The following is a 13,172-nucleotide window of genomic DNA, read 5'->3' on the forward strand; positions in this document are numbered from 1 at the left end:
CACAGACCGAATATCATTTCGACCTCCTGCAAAGCCTATCGAAGAATAGGTCAACTGGATCATAAAATGGTCTCTATAGCAACCTCGGGTTGTAAATGCCTCCTCACATCATCGGCATCTAAAATGTCCAGACTTTACCATCTGTGTAAAACAGTTGACAAAACAGCACAATGGTTTAAATATCTAATGCCTGTCGTGATCATGAATCTGGGTGATGGTTTATGAATGATGGCGATGACAGCATCCTCCTCGACTGTCGCTCCCATGATCTAACACCTGCGCAGCTGCCGGTAATTCATACAATTTTATCTGATGCGGATCGCTGCTGCTGGCTGCACTGTCTATACCCAATGATCTATACGGACGAACTGCCACCATTTTAAACTCTTTGAAGACAAACTTGTAAAATATAAGAATATGCTATTTGTCAGCACGCTGTTCGTTGAGGATTACAGACATCTAAAAAGCAGAGTCGTTTGGTTGGGGTTGCCTTTGTTTCCTGTTGAGAGAGTAGAGGACTGAACTGATGCTGCGTCGAACACCCTCCTGATCAGCAGAGTCGATGGTAAACATTCAAAACAATTGTCGGATGATCGAACCTGAGCGGACGATCTCCGAGGCTCACTCTTGGACCATCCACTCATCTGTAAGGTCCTTTATAAATAAATAAATAAATAAATAAGGGGACGGTATATTATTTTAATAGGATAAGGCAATTACCAGATGAAAGCGGGACAAACCCCACTACAGGTAAGATAAATCACTGTTGTTTTCTTTATGATTGATAAATGTGCGTTTTCTGATCGAATACATTAAGAAATGTTTAATGCGTCATTGTGGAATAGTCAACACCGTAGCCTATAGGCTATTCCATCACCCCACGCGTTTAGTTACCGAATATTCTATCCAGGTAGTGTTTTATATCACTGGGGGAAACCGGGCTCCATTTTATACGTAACACGGTGATTATGCCTATATTACAGAATATGTTAAAAGTGACACTGTACGTTTTCTGAGAAATAATAGCCCCCTTACTCCGTGAAAAGATTCCTGTAATTTATTGTGCTCCCATAACAGACAGACACAGGCTATGCATGACCAATCTAATGACCTTATTCTTAAGGCTATATGTACAGCATATGGTTTTGTCTCGGCAATATGTGACTCTTTCTCGGACCAAATTCACTTTCCCCATCCCCCACAGTCAGACAGGAGAAATAACCCATCTGTCATTGTCACTGGAATTATTCAGCTCTGACTCTCAAATGGCACCCTAGTCCCTTCATTACTTTTGACCAGAGCCCTATGGGCCCCTAGTCAAATGTAGTACACTACATAGGAAATATGGTGCCATTTGGGACGTAGATCAGGGCTTCACTCATTACTCCCTGTAACATCTTACCTATTCCATTAATATAGATTAGACCGTACTGAAGGTAATAGGAGGGTTTGTTGAGTAAAGGACAGATGGAGACATGGGTATTGAGTCAGGACAGATGGAGACATGGGTACTGAGTCAGGACAGATGGAGACATGGGTACTGAGTCAGGACAGATGGAGACATGGGTACTGAGTCAGGACAGATGGAGACATGGGTATTGAGTCAGGACAGATGGAGACATGGGTATTGAGTCAGGACAGATGGAGACATGGGTATTGAGTCAGGACAGATGGAGACATGGGTACTGATTCAGGACAGATGGAGACATGGGTACTGAGTCAGGACAGATGGAGACATGGGTATTGAGTCAGGACAGACAGACATGGGTATTGAGTCAGGACAGATGGAGACATGGGTATTGAGTCAGGACAGATGGAGACATGGGTATTGAGTCAGGACAGTTGGAGACATGGGTATTGAGTCAGGACAGATGGGGACATGGGTATTGAGTCAGGACAGACAGACATGGGTATTGAGTCAGGACAGATGGAGACATGGGTATTGAGTCAGGACAGATAGAGACATGGGTATTGAGTCAGGACAGATAGAGACATGGGTATTGAGTCAGGACCATTTCTTGAGGGACAGAAGACTACTTCCCAAATGCCACCCTAATTCCTATAGTGCACATATGTTGTCCAAAGGGCTCTGTTCAAAAGTAGCATACTATGAAGGGAATAGGTTGCCATTTGGGATGAAAACATAGTGTTATTCAGTATAGTGAAGGGCATAAGTTATGCTCAACACTAGCCCTTCAACACTCCCTGTAGAACATATTTGCAGCATGCAGAGCCCTCTAAATACCCCACACTTCTATGATCTCACAATAATAATTTGGATCAATTTCCCCCTTCTTGTTTTGTATCCTAGGACCTTAACGTAAATAACCGGATTAAACAGTCAATAACCATTGGACAGAGTCTGCCATAGGGGAAATATCAAAAACACACCGTCATTCCTGATGGCGCTTGAAGACTCTGCCTTCACCTCGCGGCCAGAGTCCCTCTCTCTGCCCGTGGTGGAGAAAGGGAAGGGACCAGTGGAAGAGGCTACCGAGGTGACAGCCTCCACCGGAGTGTTTGATGTGTCTGAGGATCTGGGCCATGTGGTTACCACGGATACCGCCCAGCCTGGTGTTAACAGATCGTGGAAGTCCAAGTTGGCAGAGAGGCAGGCCAATGCAGCATCCGAGGAGTACGTTAAGAAGCTGCCTCGGGTGGTGGAGAAGGAGAGGGGTAGATTTGGCTGGGGTGAGTAGTAGTGCTGTTGCCTTTATTGGTGTCCAAAATTGGCACCCTATTTGCATCTCATAAGGCTCTGGTCAAAAGTAGGGCACTATGTAGTGAATAAGGGGCCATTTGGAACGTACATTATTTCTCTCTCAGGACTGTTCTTCTTTTCTGCCCTGAGACATTGTTGGCGCCACGAGCGTGAATCTATCTAGAACGAGAGGTTACTAAGCGACCGTCTGACAGTGTTCTGTGACCAATGTAAGGTTTTGTGTTTGGCTTTAAATGATTTACACTGACAGACAGGCTAAATCCCAAATGACACCCTATTTCCTATATATTAGGGTGCCATTTGGGACACAGCCACTGTTCTCTCTGGCTCTCTACAGTCTGCAGATAGGTGGTTATTGAATGCATCTTCTCTCTACCTCCTCCACCTCCACCTCCACCCCCCCTCCACCTCTACCTCTACCCACCCTCCTCCTGCTCCTCTACCCCCCCTCCTCCTGCTGCTCTACCCCCCTCCCTCCTACTCCCCCTCATCTTCTACCTCTATCCCCCTCCTCCTCTACCCCCTCCACTTCTACCCTCCTCCTCCCCTCCCCTCCTCCTCCTCCTCTCCCCTCCTCCACTTCTACCCCCTTCCTCCCCTCCTCCTCCTCTACCCTCCTCCTCCTCTCCCCTCCTCCTCTACCCTCCTCCCCTCCCCTCCTACCCCTCCTCCTCCTCTACCCCCCTCCTCCTCTACCCTCCTCCCCTCCCCTCCTACCCCTCCCCTCCTCCTCCTCTACCCCCTTCCTCCTCTACCCTCCTCCCCTCCCCTCCTACCCCTCCCCTCCTCCTCCTCTACCCCCTTCCTCCTCTACCCTCCTCCCCTCCCCTCCTACCCCTCCCCTCCTCCTCCTCTACCCCCCTCCTCCTCTATCCTCCTCCCATCCTGTGTAAAATGCCTGTTCCTCTGGTTTCTCCCCCCAACCCATCTTCCTATTGCTCATTCCCTTAGTCCCATAGTTCTACTGCCGATATGTCACTGTAGTCTTTCCCTCTCTCTCTCTCTCTCACTCCTCTCTCTCTCTCCCCCTCCCTCCCTTCCTGGCCTGGTTTCCTGCCTGCAGCCAAGAGACGTAAGACTCAGCGCTATGTGGAGAAGAATGGTCGCTGTAACGTTTCACACGGCAACATGAGGGAGACGTACCGTTATCTGACAGATATCTTCACCACGCTGGTGGACCTCAACTGGCGCTGCTCACTTTTCGTCTTCGTCATGGCCTACGCCATCACCTGGCTGTTCTTCGGGGCCATTTGGTACCTGATAGCCTACCTCCGGTGAGAGGGACAAACAGACAGACAGCAGACCAGGGGACACTTGGGATAGTCCCAAATGACACCCTATTCTCTTGTAGTGCACTATATAGGGAATGGGATGCCATTTCAGATACAGCAATGGTATCACTGTCAGAGAGTCACTCTACATGATGCCATTTCTTCTCTGTAGAGCAAGTATATTAGTAAATGGATAGTTTTTCACAACCTATATTTTTGTTTGCTCCTCTCTCTCTCTACCTCTCCTCTCTCTCTCTCGCTCTCTCTCCCATACTTTCTCTCTTTCCACTGCTCCCTTCTCCCCCTCCCCCTATTTTTATTTATTTCACCTTTATTTTAGTAGAGTCCCATTGAGACCAAGGTCTCTTTTACAAGGAAGCCCTGCATGTACACAATTTACAAAAACAACATAATTTAAAAAAAGTTATTTCTCCCCTCCCAGAGGGGATCTAGATCATCTGGAGGATGAGACATGGACACCGTGCGTCAACAACGTGAATGGCTTCATCTCTGCCTTCCTCTTCTCCATCGAGACAGAGACCACCATTGGTTACGGCCACCGTGTCATCACTGACCAGTGTCCAGTGGGCACCATGCTGCTCCTGCTCCAGGCCATACTGGGATCTATGGTCAACGCCTTCATGGTGAGACTCATTGTCTGCACCCCTAATGGCTCCCTACGTAGTGAACTCATTTTGACCAGGGCCCATAGTGTTCTGGTCAAAGGCTCTGGTTAAAAGTAGTGCACTATATAGGGAATAGGGTGCCATTTGAGATGCAGGCCCATACAGTCCCTACTGTATTTTTTACTGTACCCTAAGGACATATTCTGATACAATCACATCTGTTTTTCTCCATCGTACAAATAGTTTGAAAAACTTGTAATCATATCAAAAAGCTGCCCCTTAAAAATGACCTTTTCTCCATCTATGCCTTTTGGAGCTGTTGGGATGAAGCGGAAGTCACATTTCCATTGGACCTTTGTTTGGACAACGAAGTGATTTTCTTCTCCTCAGGTGGGCTGTATGTTTGTGAAGATCTCTCAGCCCAATAAGCGCGCGGAGACCCTGGTGTTTTCTAAGAATGCAGTGATCTCTCTGAGAGACGATAGACTGTGTCTGATGTTCCGGGTGGGAGACCTGCGCAGCTCGCACATTGTAGGAGCCAACATGAGGGCCAAACTCATCAAGTCTAAACAGACTCAGGAAGGTGAGGCTAGTATACAATCAACCGCCATACAAGGTCTGCATCCCAAATGGCACCCTATTACCTATATAGTGCACTACTTTTGATCAGAGCTCTATGGGCCCCAGTCAGAAGTAGTGCACTACATGGGGAATAGAGTGCCATTTGAGATTTAAACAAGAACACTCCATGTTATTTTCTAGTATGGAAGTGATATATTGTGTACAAAATATTAAGGCTCTTTCCATGACATAGACTGATCAGGTGACTCCAGGTGAAAGCTACAGTGCATTCGGAAAGTATTCAGACCCCTTTCCGTTTTCTGTCAGAAAGACCATGGAGTTCTTGGTCACCTCCCTGACCAAGCCCCTTCTCCCCTGATTGCTCAGTTTGGTCGTGGTTCCAAACTTCTTCCATTTAAGAATGACGGAGGCCACACTCCTTCGACCTCATGGCTTGGTTTTTGCTCTGACATGCACTGTCAACTGTGGGACCTTATATACTGTAGACAGGTGTGTGCCTTTCCAAATCATGTCCAATCAATTACATTTACCATAAAAGGGTATGAATATTTACAGTATGTAAATAAGTTATTTCTGTTTTTATTTGTAACAAATTAGCAAACATTTCTTAAAACCTATTTTCACTTTGTCATTATGGGGTATTGTATGTAGATTGAAGGAAAATAAATAATTAAATCAATTTTAGAATAAGGCTGTAACGGAGCAAAATGTGGAAAAAAGGAAGGGGTCTGAATACTTTCCGAATGCACTGTATGATCCTTATTGATGTTACTTGTTAAATCCACTTCAATCAGTGAAGGGGAGGAGGGGAGGAGACAAGTTAAAGAAGGATTTCTTAAGCCTTGAGACAATTGAGACATGGATTGTGTATGTGTGCCATTCAGAGGGTGAACGGGCAAAACAAAAGATTTAAGTGCCTTTGAACAAAGTATGGTAGTAGGTGCCAGGCGTACCAGTTTGTGTCAAGAATGGCAACACTCCTGGGTTTTTCACGCTCCAGTTTCCCGTGTGCATCAACAATGGTCCACCAGCCAAATGACATCCAGCCAACTTGACACAACTGTGGGAAGCATTGAGTATTGAAAACCGATCTGGCCTTAATAGCCACAGGTACTCTTAAATCTCTACCCGGTACACCCAGAAGAGGACTGGCCACCCCTCGGAGCCTGGTTCTTATTTTTTCCTAGCCACTGTGCTTCTGCATCTGTATCGCTTTCTCTCTGGGGTTTTAGGCTGGGGATCTGTAAAGCACTTTGTGACAACTGCTGAAGTAAAAAGGGCTTTATAGATTTGATGATTGATTGAGTATTTTTTTTGTCCAGGGCTGCATTCCGTTCCAAATTATCATCTTCTCTTCCTCCCTTCACTTTGAGTGAACACTCGGTGACGTATGTATGATGTTTCCCCAAGGGAGCCTTTCCCGAGCGAGGGGGAGGGGAGGAGGGAAGAGGTCGCAAATAAAGTGGATTGGGACGTCCCTCAGGACTAGGCTTAATCTGTATCCAGGAAACCGTCCCTCAAGGTTTGATAACTCACGTCTCTCTCTCTCGTCCCCCTTTCTCCCCTTCTCCGACTCTCTCCCCCTCTCCAGGTGAGTTTATCCCTCTGGACCAGACAGACATCAGTGTGGGTTTTGAGACGGGGGACGACCGCCTGTTCCTGGTGTCTCCACTGGTCATCTCCCACGAGATCGACTGCCGCTCGCCCTTCTGGGACATGTCTCAGGGCCAGCTGGAGAAGGACGACTTTGAGATGGTTGTCATTCTGGAGGGCATGGTGGAGGCCACAGGTTAGTCCATGGTTGAGTCCCAAATGGCAACATATTCTAAAACAAGTGTTTAAAACCGCACACTATGAAAGACAGGCAACCGACTCTACCATTTACTTTTCATTTTCAGTGAATCAACGACGCATTCCGCTTACAGTTTCTTCAGGTTCCCATAAGGCTCTGGTAAAAAGTGGTGTGACCAGAATAGGTTGCCAATTATAGGATCTCTATGGGTGCACCATGCCTTGGAAGTGGAAGTGGCTTTCCCGCCCACTGAGAAAATATTTGCTTAGTCATAGTCATAGTAGCTGAAGGGGCGCTGCCAGAGGAGGTTAATGTGTTCTTACAAAGTGTGTATGTGTTCATAACCCCAGGTATGACGTGCCAGGCGCGGAGCTCTTACCTGGCAGACGAGGTCCAGTGGGGTCACAGGTTTAGTCCGATGATGTCACTGGCCGAAGGCTTCTTTGACATTGACTATGGCGCCTTCCATCAAACCTTTGAGGTAAGCACACACACACACACACACACACACACACACACACACACACACACACACACACACACAACACTCCAGAAAGGCTAAAAGCAGCAAGGTTGCTGTGTTAGCCATCACCAGCTGGGTGGCGACTCAACATGTGGAAATGAATGGACAATGACTGCCCGCTGCTTTTAATCATGTACCATGTGATCACTGCCACTAGTACAGAACAACACAACACAGCTTAACCATTTGTCAGTCTGGCATGTCTCCTCACTTACTCTTGTCATGTCACACAAATGATTTTACCCTGATTCTGAAAGTTATTTTCCAAGTTGTCTGATACAGTAACCGCCACTCATACCCCTCTCTTCCGTAGGTGGACACTCCCTCCTGCTCAGCGCACGAACTCTCATTGGCTGCGGCCCGATTGGAGGCTCATCTCTATTGGTCGATCTCCAGTAAATTGGACGAAGAGAAATGGGAGGGATCTTCTCTGACCAATCAATCAGGGAAGCAGCTAGACAATGGGAAAGGAGGGGTCGTTGGCCCTGTTTCATTTATTGTTGGTGAGATCACTGGAATAGAAGAACAATCCGGACCAGGGGAGTTGAATGGAAGTGTCACCACTGACCAGTCAGAATCAGAGGCCTAAAGTAGTTTGGGGCACCCTATCCCCTATGCAGTGCACTTATTTTGAGCAGAGCCCTGGTCCACAGTACTATAAATGTCATGACAGGATGAACTACAACTGCAGTACTGTAAATTACTTTTAGCTAATGTATAACATACAGCCATAGAACATTTTTCCCCAAGGGAGAGTTGGGTGGTTTAAATGGTCCATTTTGCTCCTCCATTGCTGTGTTGGATAACATTGACTTGGACATGACAAATTATATCAATTCAATTTTGTCTTTCATTTCTCTGGTGATATTTCATTATTACCATGAATGTCTGTGCTTTACTGTAATTATATTATATTGTTATAGCTCCAATATCCTCTGCCAACAACATACATTATATTAATTAATACACTTTTTATTTTTTTTATTTTTTAAGAATTAAGTATTGACAATTCTTTGTCAGGAAAGAGGATGTTGTTCAGCCAGGTGAGATAATGGAATGTTCAGAGACATAGAAAGAGAACTGTGTTTTGGAACATCCTGGAATGTTCAGAGACATAGAAAGAGGACTGTTTTGGAACATCCTGGAATGTTCAGAGAGATAGAAAGAGAACTGTTTTGGAACATCCTGGAACATTCAGAGAGATAGAAAGAGAACTGTGTTTTGGAACATCCTGGAACGTTCAGAGAGATAGAAAGAGGTGTGTTGGCTGAATGGGGGAGTCAATGTATAAAAGGATGATGTATTATGGATAGTGTGATAGAAGAGAACATGTATGGTTTTTCACTTTAGCATGTATAGAGCATATCAAGGAATCGATTGAAATAGTATCTCTAAATCTCTTTATCTCTAAAAGATTATATAGAAGTGTACATTAAGATTACATTAAAACAACCACCATTTTGTGATTAATTTAGATGTAGAATCATTACTGTGTTAACAATTTTAAAGGGTCACATCATATGTACTGTAGCTTATCACTGACGATGTCCCAACTGGAGACTAGTGGAAGTATTCATCTAACAAAACCAAGTATTTTCTCTCTTGGGAATGTTTCTGTGTGCTTTCACGTAGAAAGTAAGTAGCACAATGAAATATTTTCTTTCTATAGCCTCGTAGGATTTAAGCACAACTGTGTCCTGCTCTGCTCACCCCAAACTCCTGCTGCTGTGTACATATGAGCCTTTTTACTTGATGTTTTTAATATAAAAAAATCTGAATTATTATCTATCAAAATTAATAAACTATATTCCACACCAACTTTCTTCCTCTTTGCTCTCACTTTTATCAGTGTGGTCATCTGCAATTTGCAATATTTATCCTTGTGAGTATTCACTGTTTCACTGAAAATTTGTCTAAATGTTTTTTTTTTAGGGGTTGAGACATTCTGGGCACTGGCAATACTTGACGGATCAGAAGTTTGCCAGGTTACTCATTCGGCACAGCATCTGTGAGAAGAGACTATTTTGTTCACATTGTGGCACTAAAGTGCTCAGGCCTGTTGCTTGGCACAGTCATGGGCCCCCTCCCTCTGTCTCCTAGGTAACAGGGGTCTTAATGCCGCATTCAATTGCAAGTCGGGAACTAGGAAACTCGGGAAATGTCTGACTTGGTTGAACGGTCTGGTCACGTAGGTACAAGGAGTTAACAGGTCTGAATTGTCCGATTTTACTAGTTCTGACTAATACGTGAACGCGGCAAAAAGCAGTGAGAGGTCAGGGACCCAGAAAGGAATAAAGGTTCAATGAATGCTGAGGACCAGATTATCAAATCGAGATGTGCTGAATTCCCCCCAAACACTTAGGCACTCCTGTAGATCTGAAAATAATGAATACGTTTAACCTCGCCTTCTGATTAGCTGGCTGGAGTTTTTCCCTATATTGGCATCCGTGCACTCCGATCTGAAAAACAGTCTGGAAAGTTCTGTCGTTCTATTTAAACTTGTGTGGTTCTCGTCACGCCCACAAGATGACGTCGTCGCGGTTTCCATGGCATCGAAAAAAGCCGAGCGACCATCTCCCTGGAAACAGTTGCCCAACACATTCCCACAGATAGGTGTAGTTATAAAATAATATTTTACTTTCCCCTTTGGGACAGGAATATATCCTGTCTCTGTGAATTTATTTTGTTTAGATAATCTTGATTCGCCTATTTTAGGTACACAGAGATTAGCCGTTAGGTTTAACGGGAGATTGACGTATGCAGCAATATTGTTTGTTGTAACTTGCTAACGTTAGCTGACTTCGGCAAGCCTTTACACGAGCAAGTGAATATTCTTTCACAATGTCAATGGAGGGTTTGTCATCAGTCCAGAATCTACAAGCGCTCTCTGCCCTCTTATCCACGCGGGACGAGGAGGAGGAATATAATTGTAGAGTAAGGCATTGCTAACGTTAATCATTTAGATAAATTGCACTTCTCCAACGTTAGTTTTGCGTAAACAAGCTAGCTAATAAAAGTGGTTTTGGCAAACAGAATGTAATAACTTGTCCAGTTAGCATGCTAGCAAAAACCCGATGATCATGCAGGTAGTTAACGTTAGATATGCGACAACAGCGACTTTGCGCTTGCTTTCTATGTCACTTTTTGAAAGTGATTTATTCTTTGAAATATTTTCTGAACAGAATATGACATCATCCGCAGTATTTGGACCTGGAGATATTGGTCTCCCTTCACCTGCTGCCAACAAATCAGGTCTGTTTTTATCAGATGGCCTGTACCAACAAAGCTGTGGAATATTGAATATGGTGCCATTTGGGATGTAAACAGTAACAAGCTGTGGATGTAGTTACAACGGTAACAAGCTGTGTATGTTTGGGGCTCTTACGTGGTGCAGTGGTCTAAAGCAATGCGTCTCAGTGCTAGAGACCCTGGTACAGACTCTGGTTCGATTCCAGGCTGTATCACAACCAGCTAGGATTGGGAGTCCCATAGGGCGGTGCACAATTGTCCCAGCGTCATCCGGGTTAGGGTTTGGCCAGGGTAGACCGTCATTGTAAATAAGAATTTGTTCTTAACTGACTGGCCTAGTTAAATAAAGGTTAAATATATATTTTAAAAATGTAGTTACAACCATAGAGATCTTATGAAATGACTAATTCTATGGTTACAACAGCCTACACCAAGAAGGACAGTAAAGCCATCTGGAGTGAGGAGGAGGTGACAGAGGGGTCGCAGTTTGATGACCTCACAGACACCCGGCCAAAGCCTGAGTAAGTCAAGTTTGCAGTCTAACACCATGAAAAAGAAAACAACATCCCAGACAAGGCAATTGGTACTCCTATCCCTCACATCTGATTTCTCCGCCATTGTTTGTTCAGGTATGAAATATTGCTGAAGCAGAATGTTGGGACAGAGGACGTGTTTCTTGGGATGAGCAGAAAAGACCCCTCTTCCATGTGCTGTGACAGCATGCTGGTAACCATAGAGATCCTATAATTCATTCTATAGGATTCTATACATAATTCTATAGGATCCTGTATGTAATTATATGCTGTTGGTAACCATGTAGCTACAGTGTTGTGCTCTGTAATGCAATGTTACATCTTCTTGCATCTATTACTTGGCTTGAATAGATGAATAGAATGTTCTCCATCTGGGTTGAGGGCAAGTTTTTTGGAGTCTATTACACCCATCTGAAATGTATAGTACAGAAAAATAACATAATAATAATATAAACTATATCTCCTCAGGTGAAAATCAAACTGCCAGACACCAAAGCAACAGATGTAGTCTTGGATGTGAAGGAGAAATTCCTTGATCTGCGAACGCCAAACTTGTAAGATTCTTTCGAAAATTCTTTAGAATGTTGCCTGCCTGTCATCCTTCTGTAAAGAGTTCCAGACTTTCTATCCACAGCCAGAAAACTATTTGCTACTATTTACTGACCTCGTCTCTTGCTCCTCTTTCTTCATAAAGAATGCTTTATCTCTATATTTATCTCTCTCTCTCTCTCTCTCTCTCTCTCTCTCTCTCTCTCACACACTCACAATGTATTTCTGTCTCTCGCTCTTTCTTTCTCTCATATCTATTTTACTCATTAAAGCTAGAATCCTTAATTGAAACCATAACAAAGCGGACACCCCGCCTCTGTTTTGGTAAAAAAAGAATGGGCCTGGAAAAATTGTAACTATCAAATTAATAAGACAGGGCTATGGATGCAAGGACTTATCGTTTTAACCATGTTTTGAGGCTATATAGTGTTTGTTTACATTTACATTGTTTACATGTTAGGTTCTGATGGGGTATGACAGTTTAACTAAGATCAAACCACATTTTATTTGTAACATATGCCGAATACAACCGGTGTAGACCTTACAGTGAAATGCTTACTTACAAGCCCTTAACCAACAATGCAGTTTTAAGAAAAATAAGTGTTAAGTAAATAGATAAGTAAAAAATAACAAATAATCAGAGTGCAGCAGTAAAATAACAGTAAAATAACAGTAAAATAAGGCATTTATAAGTTACATTCTTCACAATCAATGGGTTTATATAATTAATTCAAAAGTCCAAAAATGGATGTAGCAATTAAGGATTCTAGCTTTAAATCCTTTCTTCTCTCTCTTTACACAGTAAACTGGGCCTACACCTTCCTCACCCAGTCCACAGTCAGGATGGAAAAGCCCAGTTCTACAGTGAAAGACAGGAGCTGGAGGTCACTCTACCAATGAACCGCCTCATGGACCAAATCAACCTGCAACGATGAGAGAAAGTTAGGAGAAAGGAAAGATAATTGAGGAGCAAACTGAACTCGAGAGGAAATTAAGCAAATCTTGGGAGGACAGGTGCATGTGGTTATGGGTTCCTGAAGTCCTGAAGTTCCTACTTACCTAGGGGTTCCTTCAGTTCCTACTTACCTGACCTGTGCACAGGTGAGAGCAGAGCCTCTGTCTTCTGTCATGAAGCAGAAGAGATGAGTATTGTACATTTCTCACAATATAGATGACTTGTTTGTTTGAAGAGCTCCATGGTTTTCATTATAAACTCTGACCATTTAATCTGTTCATTGAATATATTTTTTTCTGTTCCGTGGAATATATTGGCAGCGTTTCAATAAATACATTTGTCTGGTTTATTTTCCTCTTTGTGGTATATT

General features: G+C 43.9%; 2 protein-coding genes across 3 annotated transcripts; both read left to right on the forward strand.

Moving 5' to 3' along the window:
- The first annotated feature begins 21 nt into the window (after window positions 1-21).
- LOC115157484 (G protein-activated inward rectifier potassium channel 3-like) lies at window positions 22-9,334 on the forward strand. 2 transcript variants are annotated; one of them, XM_029705780.1, is made up of 8 exons: window positions 22-750; window positions 2,312-2,691; window positions 3,786-3,996; window positions 4,436-4,637; window positions 5,010-5,202; window positions 6,793-6,990; window positions 7,344-7,474; window positions 7,830-9,334. In XM_029705780.1, the coding sequence occupies exons 2-8, from the start codon at window positions 2,403-2,405 to the stop codon at window positions 8,103-8,105; spliced, it is 1,500 nt and encodes a 499-aa protein (XP_029561640.1). In that variant the 5' UTR covers window positions 22-750; window positions 2,312-2,402; the 3' UTR covers window positions 8,106-9,334. The 2 variants fall into 2 exon arrangements, with proteins under 2 accessions (XP_029561640.1, XP_029561641.1); XM_029705781.1 differs by lacking the exon at window positions 22-750 and adding an exon at window positions 2,827-2,931 and having other exon boundaries at window positions 2,605-2,691.
- Window positions 9,335-10,207: 873 nt separating this feature from the next.
- On the forward strand, window positions 10,208-13,149 carry dnaaf6 (dynein axonemal assembly factor 6). Its single transcript, XM_029705787.1, has 6 exons — window positions 10,208-10,450; window positions 10,699-10,768; window positions 11,190-11,286; window positions 11,395-11,491; window positions 11,767-11,852; window positions 12,650-13,149. Exons 1-6 carry the CDS (start codon window positions 10,358-10,360, stop codon window positions 12,780-12,782), a joined length of 576 nt encoding a protein of 191 aa, XP_029561647.1. The 5' UTR covers window positions 10,208-10,357; the 3' UTR covers window positions 12,783-13,149.
- The last annotated feature ends 23 nt before the right edge of the window (window positions 13,150-13,172 follow it).

This window comes from Salmo trutta, chromosome 21 (assembly GCF_901001165.1).
Source record: "Salmo trutta chromosome 21, fSalTru1.1, whole genome shotgun sequence".
NCBI classification, from domain to species: Eukaryota; Metazoa; Chordata; class Actinopteri; order Salmoniformes; family Salmonidae; genus Salmo; species Salmo trutta.